Here is a 17,062-nt window from a genome sequence, read left to right as displayed (position 1 = left end):
GTGTGACAAACATGCAAAGGAACAGGAAATGAGGAAGGGGGCAAACACTTTTTCACACCACTGTATATACACACACACTACAAAAAAGGCTGCTGTTTTGCAACTTTCTCATTCTCCTGCAACTTCATTGCAAAAAACATCTGCCCATAGGGGCTCCCACTTGGGCAGATGTAGCTACTTACCGGAGGACTGTGTATGGAGAGACAGAAACAGACTTGGAACTTTCAATGAGTTTCCCATTGTGCGTCCACTGGGAGCCCTTGATGGGAAGGCTAGAGTCTGTCAAGTTGCAGCTAAGGACTGCTGAGGTCTGGTTGCTGACTTCAGAAGGTTGAGCGATGATGATTGGGTCTTAAGGTAAACAGAGAGGGGGAAAATTAATTAATCATCCTTTTCTAAAATGTCAGCTTTGCAGGTTGAGACACCAATGCTAGAAAAGGCAAAACCCAGCAACTACATGCGTTTAAAATTTACTTAACCCGTTTTGCTATATTAAGATATCCCATAAAAATCTTTCTAAATTTTTCACTAACTGACATAAAACCAAACCAAAACACAGTATTTGCAATTTGGTGTGTAGTTACAGCCCTCGGCCTTTGTAGGAGCAAATGACTTGTCCAAGTACCCTTATACTTCATTACTTCCCCTAAGATATTGCCTTGAATTGTGTAATTACTGGGTACATTGTTTAATATAGTTTGATTTACATTTGGGCTCTGAACACTCAACACTTGTCTTTACAGAAATGAATGATGGAATACAAGATGTAATAGGGTACACTGTACATGACTGCCCTATGCACATACATCGATGATTAAAGAAATAAAATGGAGTCAGCCAGAGCCAATTGAGGACCTTGGCAACAAAATCGCTGCCACTTTCAAAGTTTACAGACAGCCTTAATACGGTCATCAGGCTCCCTTTTGGCTTTGGGTTCAAATCCAGAATATTGCCCATCTGTAATATAGATTATGATTTTGTTGAGATGACAATTGTTGACTGTCAAGTGGTCAAGTGGAAACCAAAAACAATTACCATCTAATTCTATGGCAAAATCCTTCAACTTACCAAGTTTGAGAGGAAAACAAATCTGTTCTCACAAATTAAACCAAGTAACTCAAGACTTCCAAACAAAAGCACAGAACTTTCTAAGAAAGGGGGTAAGAGATCCCCGTGATGTGGCGATCTGTCCCACCAACAGTAGAATGGAGGGAGGAATAGGGTTTACCAGAAATCTAGTAATACAATAATCTACAAGGTCATGGGGAAAAGATCTTTAAATACAAGCAGAAGAAGCAACAACAGGGGATGAAATATTAAACTGGGAGAAGAAAGTGACAAATTCTTCAAAAGATATAACTGACCACAAGGCAGAAAGATGCCCCATGGCTGAGAATCTATTTTTAATAATTAGTTGCGATCTTCTGCCAGCCTACAGTTGAGTAGGCCATAAGTCACAGGAATGGTCTACAAGCATAAACAAAAGGAGCATTGCCAGTGTTAGTATCAATTAGAGAACCAAGTGACACCTAATTTTAACAGGTGTGTATAGGACCGACGTGACACCTGTCGTGAACATGGAGTCTTTATAAAGGTTTATGATCGTTATCATTAAGTGTCATTAAATAAATCATGGCACTTTTAATGCAAAGTTAGCATTGTAGGAGGCAACTTTAGCCCTATTTGCACGGGATTAGCATTACCTGCGGACCTTAAGTCATTTGTAGTAACTACGGAGGTTGAACTATTATAGGCGGGCTTAGCTTCCACTTGCTACCATAGCAACGGTAGTGGAGGCTACTTGTTGCTAAAGTAACCGATAACGGTTTCTGACTGTAGTTAGCTACTTTTAATGTGTTCCAACTGGCGTTTTAACATTTATGACATGTATATGGCAATTCCACAATGTTCACTTTACTTAAGTTGAAGAAAAACATTCATGACAGCTATTATGATCTCATGATAGCGAATGTCAATATGAACCACTTTTGACCGTTTAATGTAATGTTAGTTAGTTTTTGTAAATTTGACAATTAGGCATGCTATGACATTTTGCGAGGTTATGTTAATGTCAACTATCATAATGCCAACTTTGCAAGTGTCATAATTTACGACACTTCATGACAGACATAACCATTTATAAAACTCCTTAATGTTCTTATGACATGATGTGTCATGTAAAGCCCTTAAAGTGTTACAGGAAAATGCTAGCAAAGTGAATATATGTACCGAGAAACAGTACTAACCAAGAAATCTGACACCCCTTTTGTTTTAAATTATTCATTTGCAATAATTTTCCTTAAAGAGCCATTTGCAAATTTCCAACCTTATGACCAGTATTATATCTAAGAAAACATAGAGGGAGAGACATTTTGTGTGTCAGGTAAACAGGATGAGGGAGCGACCCAGTCACACGTTATGACCAGGCTTCGGATTCAACTACAGGACAACTCTGGAGCTTTAGAGGAGAGGGAGAGTGTATACTGGGTGAAGCAGGATGCAGAGGGTACTGGACCGGGAAGCATGGGAGTTGAGTGTAACTGGAGTTGAATGGCCAGGACTTCATTAATGAGGGGATGACAGCCAAGCTACTTTGACCGGAGTCTCCTCATGCTTCTTCTGCCACTCACATTCAATGACAATAACATTTGCCTGCGAGCGGATCCACTTGATTTTTGGCATCTTCTTCAGTTCGTTGCGGTCAGGGTCGTTGGAAGCGCGGCACTCATACGTGCCTGAGTCGTTGAAGGTGAGGCTTGTGAGGTGAATGGTGCTAGTGGCGTGTGCTATATATGTGGCATTTATTTGCACACGATCATCCCGTGCCCCGTCAGAGAGCTGGGTGAAGGTCTCGTTGGGCTCTTCACCCTCTATAAACCACCACTGCAGCTCAGGGATGGGATTCCCTATCACCTCACAATGCAGCTCTGCACTGTCACTGATCAGCTTCGTCTGAGACAGGGGAGACTTGATAAAGCCCGCTGAGCACCGTTTACAGTCCGCCCAGCAAATAGAGATTTCCAGAATGTTTTAAAGCAAGCCAGGAGATTTAATGGATTGGTGATAAAAGGCCGTGATGGAAGAAAGACAAGCAAATAGGAAAAAAGAAAGAAAAAGAAAGTTAAAAACACAAATGAAATGAAAGTATGCACATAGAAAAAAGATCAGAGCAACATTTTCGGCAAATTATTCTGGGAAATTTTTATTTCTGATACTCTGACCCATCTAGACGAAAATAAAATCATGAAAAAAAGACAATAAGGGATGACCCGAGCTGATCTGAGAGGGCAGCAAGCTTAATGAATGCTATGTTTCTTTTTTTTTTCTCATCCTGTTATAATAATTTTGGAGGCTGCAAATTGGGTTGCAGTTGTACACAAGTACTACACTGGGAGGTATTTCCAATATTTTGCCCATTTATATCACTACGAATGTTTACATGCACACCGATATCCCGTATTACTCCAAATAGGACAATATACAGGTTTTTGGATATGCACAAACATTGTACACCAACCTTTTTAAGAAGCTGGCTGAAGGAATGAAAGAGGGTGGCGGTGCTCAGCTCAACAAGTCCGCTGGTTAAATAAAAATAAAAATCCGGTTTTACACGGCTACATGTAAAAACTGGAATATCAACTTTCATTAGACATGTAAACAGCTTAGCTGGAATTTGGTCTTTTCGGAATTAGGGCAAAACCCGGAATATTATGTGCATGTAAACGTCCTAAATGCGAGCAGACTCCTATTAGGTTTGAGCGATCCTCTGTGATATACTAAATCTGTCAATGCTGGACTTTATCAGTTTTCCATTTACCAAATAAAGAGCTTTTATTTAAGTGTTTGTTTCTTTTAAAGTCTTTAAAAAAGGTCTTATATTAGCAATTACTCAATTAGTATTGGGGCAGTACAGCAGACAAAACATTTTGATCAAGACATCCCTTAAGGCAGTTATAGCAAAAGAAAAAAAACATCAAAAGAATCCAATAGCAATGTGAAATGAATGGAACAGAACATGGAGAGAAACGCAGATGAGCTTTTAATGGAAAGAAAATAACATGTAATAAAATTAAAAATCCATCAAAGCCTAAGGACATTCGTTTGGTCTGGTGCTTTGTGTCCAACAGTGGCAGGCAGGGTGTTAATCTAGGCTAACAGCCTATTTTTCAGAACATTGTGACAATGATTTCATGCAGGCTACATGACATCAATATAGCTACGTGGAAATCAACAGTCAATACCCATCGGGTGATGTGTTCACATGGGAATAACATTACACAAAACCTTTTTTGCTGTCGGGCAATTGAATATGCAAAGCAGATTTAGAAATTGTTTTGAATGAAATGCGTTGGCCAGTTTGATTAGACGGTTAAGTCCTGTGCAAGGACCCTTAGTTTCTGCCTACACTTAAAGGTTCACAAACCACTTGAGTTACTGTTATGTCTTAATTTCATAAAAAAAACCTTTTCTAAAGGATTTCCTTCTTTAGGTATTCATTTACTCCCCAGCTCTCCACATCACAGCAGGCGGGGGAACTTGTTTGGCCACTCAGTGGTGGCCAGGGGGTTGTACACGTAGATGGGTCCAGGGAAGAATAACATTCTCATACTACAGGCCAAAGCATGGCCAGCTTGTTTCCCTCCTATCCCAAAAAATAAAATCCTAAAACTGACAAAACCGGGGCTGTGTACAGGATAAACCTAATACCAATAAGAAAACAAATACTGAGTTCCATCCTTGAGATTTAAGTGTAAACTCGTCTTCTTTTCTACATTCCCTGATGAAAACATACTTAATTTTGTGTTTAAGTTACTTTTTCAAAACCATCAGCAGATATGAATTAGTGACCAAACAGGCAGACTTCTGAATGTGTACATGACAGCCCTTGTGAATATGTATATGCTATTTAACCTTTGTAGCTTAGTGGCTTCCACCACTGCCACCAAAAGGTCACCTTCGTAGCACATGCTGAATAGAAGTTCAAAATTAAATATAGTCCTGACTGTGAATGGATGTCAAGCACATGGATATTGACTGTGTAATTTACTGCCTTTAGTCCTCTGCTCTTTAACATGACAACTAACTCCATGTGTTTCAGGAACTTTTAGAGAACAACTTCCATAGTGGATGTTCATGTTATTGTTAACATATGGTCAACAACAAGCTAAATGCCTGAACAATGTAAGGCTGCAACTAGCCTTTATTTTCATTGCAGATTGATCGGTTTATTATTTTCTCGATTAGTTTTTTGGTATATAAAATGTCAGAAAATGGTGGAAAATGCCGATATGTGTTTTCCAAACCCCAGGTGATGGCCTCAAATAATTTGTTTTGTCCACAACTCGGTCATAGAGCAGCAAAGAAACTAGTAAATATTTACATTTAAGAAGCCGAAATCTTGAATCCATTGAATAATATTTGCAGCTCAAGAACAATGTAAAAAAAAAAAAAAAAAACATACAGGATATAAACATTCAATATTGAATGTAATACAGAGATAACATATTTAAGCATAAAAAAGTAGAGATGCGCAAATTAACCCAAACTAAGGGGATTCATGCTATATCTTCATGGAGAATACATTTTATATTCAAACTAGCTTGGTGAACAAATCAACTTCAAAAGGGTGTTTACTGAGCCTATTGAAAAGACAAAGGTTATACACAAAATACAAACATGTAATCATCAGGCCTCTTTTAACACTTTAGTAAAAGTATAGTGACATACACACAACACAACAACCTGTCACTGCAACTGCTTAAGACTACAGACTTTTATATTAAAAGATAATTTAAGTCAAAGTCGGTTTAGAATCTCGAAATGGTGGCAAATAACAAAAAAACGTTTGTTTTCAACCCTATTTACCAGATTACTGGGATTAAACACCCAGTACTTAAAAACTGACTTTGTTCACACAAAGTAGCCTTACCAACCCACCTACCTCATAACACCCACTTTTCATGCCAAAGTTAAGCTAGAGAAGTAGCTGAAACTCTACTCCAGAACAGTTATTACCAAAGCAGGAAACATCGAGTGGCATGAGGCTCCTTGTGTGTTTGACGCACATGAACACAACATCCATAGACATCTGGTTTCTGCTACTGATTCTATGCAATTTTAAAGTCACCCAGTTTTGCCCCATGTTTTAGGAAACATGGCCAAATAAAGGATGCATTTTACTTTCAAAGCCCATAGTTTTACAACATATGTCCGCTTATATACTTGCCCATCTCTCTCAACTGCCTTGGGACAACGAAACAGAGGAAAATGACTCAGTTTGGATATTTTGAAGTGTACTGAAATTATTTGTGAGTAACTCTTTCAGTGTTATTACTAAGAGAAAAGCAGTTTCAACATTTTTCAATTTAAGTACATAAATTGGCATTGCCGTGAAAACACAAGACATCACAATCCTGGCATGACTGAGTACAGTGACAATTGAACTAGTCCACTTATTATACATTTAGTGTACAGTGTTGACTATCCTCATCCTTTAAGACTTAGAAGCTCATTTGAATGATCATTCTTAGACAATAAGTATATGTAGGTTTATTAGAAAACACTGCTGCCATTGGTATTGCTCAGAGTCAAAATAAGCAATTATCCTTATTTGGTCCCACCTACTTCCTACAGGTATTTATCTTAAGTAAAAAAAATAATGCATGTCCTTATGTCTGTTATTTGCCATAAAAACTGTCACCCTAATGCTGGCACACATGTCAAGTGACACATTCAACAGATTTACAGAATCCTGTGGGGAAAAAAATTAAAGTAAAAAAATCGGTCTGGAACAGAAACAGCACCAAATAGGCCCTACAAAAGACTTGTTCGCTTGGCTGAACACACAATAAGCGGTGTCCTAGTCTGCCTACAGAACATTTACACTAGCCACTGCAAGGAAAAAAAAAACTAGGATAATCATTCAAATATCCAAACCACCTGATAACAGCCTTTTCTCCCGGTTTAGGTCGGTAAGAAGGTACCTTATACACCAGGCCAGCTCTGAGTGGCTCAGGAAGAGCTTCTACACTCAGGACACTAGGATCCTAAATGAGGACACTGCCTAAAACTGCCCATACGCCACTGTTTTAGTGTCACTGTTTTTAACGCATAAATTGAAGGAACTGACATTACATTCCAATTAAATTTGTAAACGTGTTCACTTGACAAATACATTGATTCATTATTGGTTATAATCACTCTAACCAAGCAAAGAGTGTATGAATATAGCTCTAGTCTTTATCGAGTAACATCATTGGCGACTCTTCGAGGTCGATAAACTGGAAGGGCTAATGGAAGGTCCTTTAATGACCATCAATATGAAGATGATGAGGTTATCCACCCTTTACTATCGTACAGCAACAGAAAATGGAGGAAGGCACAACATACTGTATGGTGACATGCGACACGCATCATGGGGTTTTGGCCTACTGGCTTAAAAGTCAACTAATGACCGTCTAACCAGGACAAGCCATGCTAACGTTTGGTGGGGTGGGGGATTTCAATTCCAACGTTAAGGCTTTGCGGCCTAGACTTACCCAAAAACTAATGTATACGCTTTAACGTTAGCTAGCTGAAAACATAAACGGCAGTTAACGTTAATTACTAGCAAACGGATAGCAACCCTCTAACGTTAATAACCGTTTTTATGGTTACGCGACTAACGTTATGATATCAGCTAACGTTTCTGAACCACCATGTTTTAAATTAACGATTTTTTTTAGCTCATGTGACCGATTACATTCGTTTCTGAACCCCTTTCTGTGAAACTGGGACAGACGAAGATAAAGGTAACGTTTCATTCAACGTGGTTAATGCCGTCTGGCTAACTGCTGTTACGAAAACGCCGGTTAATCGTTCGAAAGGATTTTGGCAATGTACATTTTCAGAATGTGTTGCTATCAGTAACACTGCAGCTATTATCTGAATGTTCCTTGCCAACTCTGGATTTATTTTAGAAATAAGGGCAGCTGCAAAAATATATATCCAACATAAAAAAACAACTGTCATACCCCTAGCAAAGCAGGAATTTGACTAAACATTTTTAATGTTCGTAGTCCGGGCAAAGTCTGGTTACATATTCAACCAACATGGCTGACACACAATTCTTACCTGTGGACGCATTGGCTCGCAAACAGCTCAAAAGCAGGGCACTGATAGCCCACAGCAACTTCATTGTTGATAATTTAGTAGTTACTAAATCGTCGAATAAAAGCAATGTTAACTAAGACGGAATGAATCTTTGGCTTCTCCTTCTTCTGAACTTCCAGCTAACTGTAACGTTTCAATAGTGCCGATGTAGCTGGTCGTCTTCGAGTTGCACCTCACGTACACCCTGGTCATCACGTACATATGACGCGATGTTTAGAGGCGTGGTTACGTGAACAAAGCAATTTGACTTTGATGATTCTTACGTAATTTTCAAACTAACAAAATAATGTTTGTGATATTTGCCATACACACGGATAATTAGTGTTACACGTGTTGAGCGATATTGTCTCATAAAATAACATCACTGTTTTAGAAAGAAACATTCTGTTTTGGAGTGAAAAGACAGCTTGAAAGTCTATCTACAGCCAGTCTTTAACCCTGGTAAAATTCTGTGGAATTAATTTCAGATTACTACCCAGCTATTCCCTAATAACTCAAACAAGCCTTAATGTATGAGAAGGTATGTTAGAAAATCCACAAATCCAAATGTACCATGCAGATGTTTTTGAAAGAAGCCAAAGTACTGCAAACCTATTGTAAAACTATATAAATGGCACTTTGTCACAAAAAGTTACATGTATTTTAAATCCAAAAGTTTTCCACGTTAAAGTTGTAGTAAATTAATATTAAAGCAACTTTTCATATGTCAAGGTAGTTACAAGGGCACACATTTGCAGTGTTAACCACAAAGACAACAATAAACTAGCTAGACCAATATTCTGCTCATAGAAATCCCCTCAGATTAAAAGGCCTTTGAACCCAAACACCAAAGAAAAAAGAAGTACAATGTGGAGGAAATACACCCATATGGCTAAACAATGAAGGGAAGCAGAATGTATTGGCCCTTTGAGAGCATTTAATAGGCAAGTACAAGTACCCCATTGAAATATTTAATAGAGACTCTTGTTTAATATCTCCATTCCTTACTTTGAAAGTACAAAACAATCTCAAAAACTATAATGCATAGAAATCACTTGGAGCAGTGCTTGCTAATGGTGTTATTGTTTTCTAGATGATGTTTGGTTGTTTTGAGAGCCTGCAAGATGTCATTAAAGGGACAAATAACTTTAACTGAACAGACCAGAACTGCTCATCTTTGCCAATGTCTTTACCATATTACTATTTTGTTTATTCGGTATTAGGAAAAAACAGGTGACTAATTGTCTTTTTACTACAATACCATCTAGTGTCTAAGCACAGCACTACACAATTAGTGCATACACTAAAAAACATTGGTTGGTAGTTACAGTCAGTTCTTGAAACAAGCTAAGTTTTATCATAGATGTCTTTAAATCCATTTGTAAGACTACCTTTGATCCCGATTAGACCTTTAAAGAATATTATATATACACCGTACATACACATACACACCAAGAATGCTTTAAAGGAATTATGAGTGGTAGCACCCAAAAGCTTTATTTTCATATCCGTTCTTTTATTTTGACACGATCATACTGCAAATCAATAGTTTTTCAACCTGAAACTTTAGGAAACATTTAATTTACCTATAAGTTAAAATGCACTAAAAAATGTTTAAGTGTTTTAGGCTTGCACATGACATCTGTGTGTGTAATTTAGTAATGAGTATCCACATCATTATCCAAACAGCACAAAATTACTGCAATTTGATGCATTATTTCAAGTGCAAACAATGGTACCTGTGTGGTGTCATGTAATGTGGAAGAGAATCTCTACAGTAAATTCATTTTACAAACTTTTGCCACTTTGTCTGGAGAACAAGAGAAAGTGGGTCATATTATCTGAGAGATATGACTGGTACTTATAAAATGAAGAAATGCACTTTTCTTTTTGCTTCATTGGCTAAAGTGGGTCTGGGGTTTAAAAAAAGAAAGTTTAAAAAAAAATATCAAAAATGAACAGCGACTGTCTGGTTTTCCCGAGTCTTCTACCTTTGGATTCCTTTGTTTTCTCTTCCTGTATGAGGTGATTCAGGCAGATCTCCATATCCTCCTGCAGAAGCTGCACTCCAGGCCTCCGCCCTTCCTTTGTTTAGTTCCCTGATGAAGGTGGGAGCAACAGGACGGGCAGAAATACATGGACCTTACGCGTCACTTACCCCTGAATCAGGCTTGAGTGCTCCTGGCCAGATGCACTCAGGTCTCTGCCCTACAGCAGGGAGAGACTAGAGGTCACTGCTCTGAAGTACAGCAGCCTAGGAGCTATAAACAGCCCCTAGGGTTATAAAGATAAGTGATTCTCTAAGAGTTATCAGTGGAGTTCTCATTGCTGGTCGAACTTGAGGACTGAGGGGTAGAGGAAGATGAAGAGGACGAGGAGGAAGGGGAGGAGGTAAAGTTCATCCCTGAAAGTTCTGGAGGGTTTGTTGCCGTGTTCTGCCCACTCAAGCTTTTCCTGCACACTGGACAAGTGTCATGCTGGAGAAAAAGAGTGGTAAAAATACAAAATGTCATTACTGATGCTTCCCCATAACATTATTCCAGATAGCAAATGGTTAAAATAAGGGGAAAGAGCATTAGAGAGCAGTTCTTTAATACCTGCTCCAGCCAGGGCACGATGCAGTCATTGTGGAACATGTGATTGCATGGGAGCTGCCTCACACTTTCTCCTACAGTGTAATCTTCTTTACACACTGGACATTCCAGTCCTGAAGCTGAAAGACAGAAATGTTTAAAAAAAAAAGAATCTAAATCAAATATGACCCAAATACAATTTGTCAAGTGGGTTTGAATGAGAGGTTAACAAATAGTTACATAGCATTGTGAACCATCAACGTTAATTAGAAAAACTGTTATTCATAGCCAACGGCCACAGTGAAGTTTAAAATGAGATGGGACGGATCAGAAAACGATTTGGATAATGCTGGTCTGACTTGCCTTTAGCTATGTTAAGTGGCAGTTGCACTAAAACCTGATAATACGGGCGTGGTTTCCACTACCCGATGTGAGTCGAGTGCAGATGTGAGTTGCACATGTGTCTCTTTGAGACAAGTAGCCTACAAGAGGCTAACGTGAGACTTCTGTAATGTCAATACAGTAAAAATGGACCTACATTGTTCGTTTACTGCTGGCTACAAGCTAGCAATCAAACACACCAAAGGCTGTCAGTTGAATGGCGTTTTGAGCTAACGTTAGCAATCAAACAATCTTAGATAGCTAAAACGTTTTTGAAATGATCTCCATCTCCTGTTATAGTTTGTTATGAGAACATTTTATTATTTTCTGGATTTCACAAATTTCAGTATGACACGTTACGTTGTAAACCTTTTAAATATGAGCAACCGCAACTCACAACTGCACTCGACTCACATTGGGTAGTGACTAGCATAATTAAAAAACCTGCAGATGACGATGAGATATTTTGGTGCAAAACTCTGACAACTGCTAGATGATGATTTTAGTAAGACTAAATATGTATCTTTTGGTTTGATTATGAAATAAATGAACTGCTTCAGTTATCTGTGTTGCCATTATTTTATGTTTTATTTACAAAAATCATGGCTTTGAGCTCACTTGAATCAATAATTCTATGGTGAGATGCTTCACATTAGAGCCAGACCGATATTAGTATTAAATTATTTCACACTTTTTCCAAACTTTTGTCCTGTACTGTGTGTGTCATATATATAAATAAAATAAAAACAGACTGAACACCCTTCAACCATGTTGTGAGTGTTGCCGTTTGTCCACCAGAGGGCACTCTACAACCTTGTTGGCAACTCCTTGATTTCCTTTGTTGTTATTGTGTTTATGTTCAAAGGATTTCAAGTTTTACATCTTAAATTTGAATTTTTTAGAAATTTTATTCATCAGAACTTTAATTTATTTTGATGTTCCTCTGTTCTGTTGGGACAATAGATCCCAAAAGTTTATTTTTAAAACAGCACAATCATATTATCTTAGTAAAGACTCATAAAATAACTACAAATAACTAATGTTATTATATATGCCTGGATGTTCTTGTTTTTTTTACTATATTTACATCGATATATCAGAATATTGGATTTTTAAATCAAATATTTGTATCGATATCGGCTTAAAAAAAATCCTTTATTGGTCAGGCTCTACTTCAGATGAATCATTCTTATAGTGTTTAAACCTAAACCCAATGAAGCCCTTTCATCTGGCAAAAAACAACACTGCAATGAAATAACAGAATGCAACCATCTGCTGTAAAAACAATAATACTGCGGCCCAAAATTTGCAAATAACACAGTCTAAGATATCAGACGATTCTAAGACTAGACTATTAGCCTTTATTACGTTTTAACTTACCAACATGCTCAGCTGTAATTTGTACTGTAGGAAGAGTTTTTATTTTATCCCCATCAGCAGGTGGAGGTCCCGTGTTCTCAAACTGGTTTAATAACTAAAGACGAGAGACAAAAAGATGGAAAAGAAATGCATGTATACATAATACTGCATGTTTTCCTAAATGACACAATGTGTACGAAAACATGCAAATCCAACCTTTTTTATTAAATAAGAAGAGGAATAACTTTGATAACATGTGAATGTTGCGGAAAAATACCTGAGTTATAATCGCATCTAGTCCATTAGCGCCCCAGGCATAATCCATAGGACTTGAGTGCAGAACACCCCTGTAAGAAAACAATCAAACATTACACAACCTAACACCTAGACAGTGTTTTGTTAAGACTCTGTTTTCTGGGTTAAATGTAGCTCTGTTCCAGACACTCACCAGGGCCCAACACCGATATTTGGCATTGCAGTGGGTGCAATTATTCCATTCACTAGCTGCTGAATGATTCTACAAAAGAGAAGATACAGCTATGAGAAAGAAGTATTCAGAGAGAAATGAGAAAAAAAGTGTTCCGCTATAAAAGGAAGGACAAGTCCCACTGGTACTTGATTTTATGACTCAAGAGTCCCACAAGTCAGAGTGTGTTCTCCTTACCCCTCTAAAGTGGGAACTCCCTCAGCTCTCCCTGTTTGTCGCCTTGAACCATGACGACTTCTCGGTTGCCTGGCACCATATCGTTGCCGTGATGCCGTTTCCCTTTCTCGCCTGTTTTCAGCATCCCTGTTATCCTCTGTTCCCAGTCCAGACCCGAAGTTAAAGCGGTCGTCAAAGACACCGAGGGCAAACTGCCCATAGCCCGAGGGGAATGTAAACAAGTGCTGGTCCGCATTCTGGGAGAAAAACAGATGAAAGCACACAAAACTATGAATTGTCAATCCAACACAACTGAAGCATTGAGAGTTTTGTTGACTATACGGTCAAATTTTAACCCACTGGAAAAGCATTCTGGCATAAAGAATCTCGCTGTTTAACGAGGTATCATAACAGCCCCTTTATTTTTCAGTAAATAAGTTATCACACAGCACTTACATAAACTACATATCAGGCTAGGATTTTGACTTATCTTTGGGCAAAATTACAGAAGCCCCACCCGTTAAATTACCACACAATAGGCCTGCACAACTCTGGAAACAAATTCATCATGTTTTTTTAACTTAGAATTGATATCACAATTCTCTGCCACAATATTTTTTTGCACGAAGAGTAATGTTTATTGCACCCAAGAACCGTGACAAAACAAAACAAACTGGCAGAACCAAACATATTTATTATGGCTCCTATAGCACATTGCGCATCGCCACAAGCCCGTCAACGTAGAGGCTTCACTGAAGAGAAGGAGAGCATTGCAGCGCTTGGGAGCACAAACCCATTTTATACAGTCTATGTTTAACTCTCACAGAAGAAAGTCGTAGCGTTTGTGATGCGGTTGTCTCGTAAAATTAAATCAGAATCTAAGTCATAACATTTTTTCTAAAGACATTTCCAAATTAAATCGTGAACAGGGTGAATCGAGATCGCGATTTTATAACGATTAATCAAGCAGGTCTATCACTTAGAGCCCAAAATGGCAACAGAATTTTTTGGGGGGAATTCTGACAATATTATGCAATAGTGTCGTAGATCAGAGAAAAGGTTGCATGACAGAGATAAGTGTATAGAATAGGTTAGAAACCTCAAATGGTTGCTGGTTCTGCGGCCCGCTGGAGATGCTAGACGTGGAGCCATTGTCAGCACTAAACAGGGAACAAGCAGTTGACAAAGTTATTTCTCGAATCAGCAATTTTCAAGGAAATTCATTTTTTCCCACCACGCGTCCTAGTTTCCATCATTCCCAATCCTGCAATCAAGTGTTTGTGTCCTATTTTGTCCCTTTATCCCCAACCATACAGCTTCTGCTCTACAAAATGCACCGTAACACATACTATCTATATCACTTTTTGAGAGTGATATCAAAAGATAAAGTTTAAAATTGACATTTGATTACAATCACTCATGTGATAAATGACTGTATGCAAGGTTGATTGAATTTGTGGACATATTAGGAACATGTTAGGATGGATGGCCAAACATATGAAGACCCCGATTTAAAAAAACTAAGACTTCCGTTTAAAAAGACTTTTTGAGGTAGAGCTGAAATATATATTGATATCATATCAATATCATGATATGAGATTAGATTATGTCTTAGATTTTGGATATCGTAACATCATAACGTAGCAGAAGCGGTGTCTTTTCCTGGTTTTAAAGGCTGCATTAAAGCAAAGTTTACATAATTTTCTGATCTTACCAGACTGTTGTAACTGTTATATTATTTGCCTTTACCCACTTAGTCATTATATCAACATTACTGATGATTATTTTTCAAAAATCTCATTGTGTAAATATTTTGAGAAAGCACCAATAGTCAACACTGCAATATTGTTGCAGCATTGATAGAGGTATTCGGTCAAAAAGACTGATGTACTGTAGGATTTTCTCAATATGGCCCAGCCCTAATTTGAGGAACTTCATTATCCATAATGAATGGCATCAGTCTCCTCATAAATCTCTAATAGTTACTAAAATGTTATCCTAAAATGCTGCCTTTATTTGGAAAACTGTATTTCATATTCTATTTATACACACCTTCTCTCCTCCAGCAGTTCCTCAATAAACCCTGACTCACATCTTGGACATGTGTACTCCTGTGAACAAACAAAAGGTAGCACATTAGACTCATAACATCAAATACCTATTGTACAAACAGGTGCATCCCTTCTCATTTAAACCAGTGACTTTAAAAACAAAACTAAAAGTTACTAGCATGATAACTTCACGTACAGCCTATTACGGTGTTAGTGTGTGGCACGTGTTCACTGCAAATGAGGTATGTCAAATACAACTTTACTGATAGCACAGCTGGACAGTGAGATAAAGAAGACGGAAAATTACGTGAGGAGTCCTTCCCAATCCTTTCTAACCACTGTACATATTGGGCTATATTGAAAGTGGCCTGAACAGCTGTGTCACTATTTCATAAGTTTGACTGTAGTCTGTACCCTGTGCCCCTTCAACACTATAGACAGCTGAAAAGACCTCCCCCTCCATTCAGGGCATCTACAGACAGAGACATTCAGGTAAAGCTTCCGTGTAGTTGATATCACAGAATAAAGCCAAACACCACCAGAATGAGCTACAGCTTCTTCCTCCAGGCTGTCAGACTGCTGAGCACATTGCAGCAACCCAGCATTCAACACACACAACTCTTAATTCATTTTTTACACTTTTTTTTCTTATTTAAGTTTTGATATACAGAGTTTTGTTTCTTTTTTGTTTTGCTGGTTTTGAACCCTGATCCTGAGAGAAACAATGGCGCACAGCCTCTTCCAAACAACACAACAGCAGTTGCATAGGTGTATGAGGTGTTAATGCGACCGTAGGCCATTACCAGCAACCTACAGAAAACTATGGCTGATCTTTTACATTGTGAAAGGCACATGTACAGCTCTACGACGGATCATTCTAGCCTGTGACAGATATGCCACTTGAATGGCAAAACAAAAAAAGTACGCAGTGGCATTGTTGCTACGGGACCATTCACGCGAGTGGTTTACAATCTAACGTTAGTAAGCCAAGTCAGACTAGTGTTAACGGAGTTGTACTAATAAAATAAATAACTGAAGTCGAAAATTAGACGCGATCCGAGTTACACTTACCAATTATTGCCATGGAATAGAGCTACTAGCTTACATTATCAGTTAGCTAGGCTAGCTAACGGAAAACCACAATACTCAACACATGACCCAGCCAAACGGTGTTACAAATACGGCTTGGCAAAGTAGTTGTGGCCTGCGTGTAATAACTCAGCTAACGCTACGTTAGCGGAGTTATGCGGGTGTATCTACTACAGAGATAACAAGCTAACTAGCTAACACTGGGTAACGTTAGCAAGACAAACGAGAACTAGTAGCAGCCGGGCTAACGCTGCTAGCATGCTAACTGTTGGCACAGCTGCTACAACGAGTTCTACTGAAGTAACAACAACGCCACTGTGTTTTTCATTTCTCCAAGTGTCTCTAGCTTTACTTTCTGTCTTACAGTACTTACGGGAATCCGAGGACTAATCTCTGCGGAGCATCTGTGACAGAAGAACCGGCTGGGCCATAGGGGAGCTTCAGCCATCTTTAACCACTAAACAGGTAGAGAGGAGGAAGCACTACGGAGCACCGAAAAGGTCAATGTTAACCTCCTAGAAAATACGGCGAGCATGTGACGACTGCCCTGCACGATGCAGCACAGATAATACTAAAATGTATTATACGAATGAAGAAAATAAAGGCAAAATAAATAAAAAAACATTACTGGATGGATTTGACATGATCTATTGTAGAATTACAGACTAAAATTAATCTAAAATAATATTAAGAAAATGATTATATTGAATGAATTAATTGTTTTACAACAGGTGTTAACATAAGGGACAGCTTAGAATGCTGTGTAGAGTTGAATAATTAATGAAAATCCATTTATTTATTTATGGAAGACTAACAATTGTGTGGGTTACATAATA

The 17,062-nt window shown here is 38.3% G+C and overlaps 2 protein-coding genes across 3 annotated transcripts in view; both read right to left on the bottom strand.

Moving 5' to 3' along the window:
• Positions 1–8,361, bottom strand: part of bsg (basigin) — a 14,650-nt gene extending 6,289 nt beyond the window's left edge. For both annotated transcript variants that reach the window (XM_034880745.1, XM_034880746.1), the window contains exons 1-3: positions 8,113–8,361; positions 2,631–2,981; positions 183–351 (exon numbers count right to left, since the gene is read on the bottom strand). In XM_034880745.1, the coding sequence (XP_034736636.1) occupies positions 183–351; positions 2,631–2,981; positions 8,113–8,176 (584 nt within the window). In that variant the 5' untranslated portion in view covers positions 8,177–8,361. The remainder of the gene's footprint in view (positions 1–182; positions 352–2,630; positions 2,982–8,112) is intronic.
• A 1,603-nt stretch (positions 8,362–9,964) lies between these two features.
• Positions 9,965–16,769, bottom strand: LOC117950068 (E3 ubiquitin-protein ligase RNF126-like). Its single transcript, XM_034880747.1, has 9 exons — positions 16,600–16,769; positions 15,139–15,197; positions 14,186–14,246; positions 13,108–13,343; positions 12,892–12,960; positions 12,721–12,790; positions 12,465–12,558; positions 10,728–10,843; positions 9,965–10,607 (listed from the first exon to the last, which is right to left on the bottom strand). Exons 1-9 carry the CDS (start codon positions 16,672–16,674, stop codon positions 10,431–10,433), a joined length of 957 nt encoding a protein of 318 aa, XP_034736638.1. The 5' UTR covers positions 16,675–16,769; the 3' UTR covers positions 9,965–10,430.
• Positions 16,770–17,062: the final 293 nt, after the last annotated feature.

Source organism: Etheostoma cragini, chromosome 9 (assembly GCF_013103735.1).
Source record: "Etheostoma cragini isolate CJK2018 chromosome 9, CSU_Ecrag_1.0, whole genome shotgun sequence".
NCBI lineage: Eukaryota > Metazoa > Chordata > Actinopteri > Perciformes > Percidae > Etheostoma > Etheostoma cragini.
Note: the sequence above shows the minus strand (reverse complement) of the source record. Positions and strands in the feature narration are given on the sequence as shown.

Bases quoted from the DNA above. Each gene is read 5' to 3' on its own strand.
- LOC117950068 (XM_034880747.1), bottom strand. From the start codon at position 16,674: ATGGCTGAAGCTCCCCTATGGCCCAGCCGGTTCTTCTGTCACAGATGC. The intron at 14,247-15,138 runs GTGTGTATAAAT...TTCCCTGTTTAG, and splicing joins GAACTGCTGGAGGAGAGAAG to TGCTGACAATGGCTCCACGT. The intron at 12,961-13,107 runs GTAAGGAGAACA...TCTCTTTTGTAG, and splicing joins GGAGTTCCCACTTTAGAGGG to AATCATTCAGCAGCTAGTGA.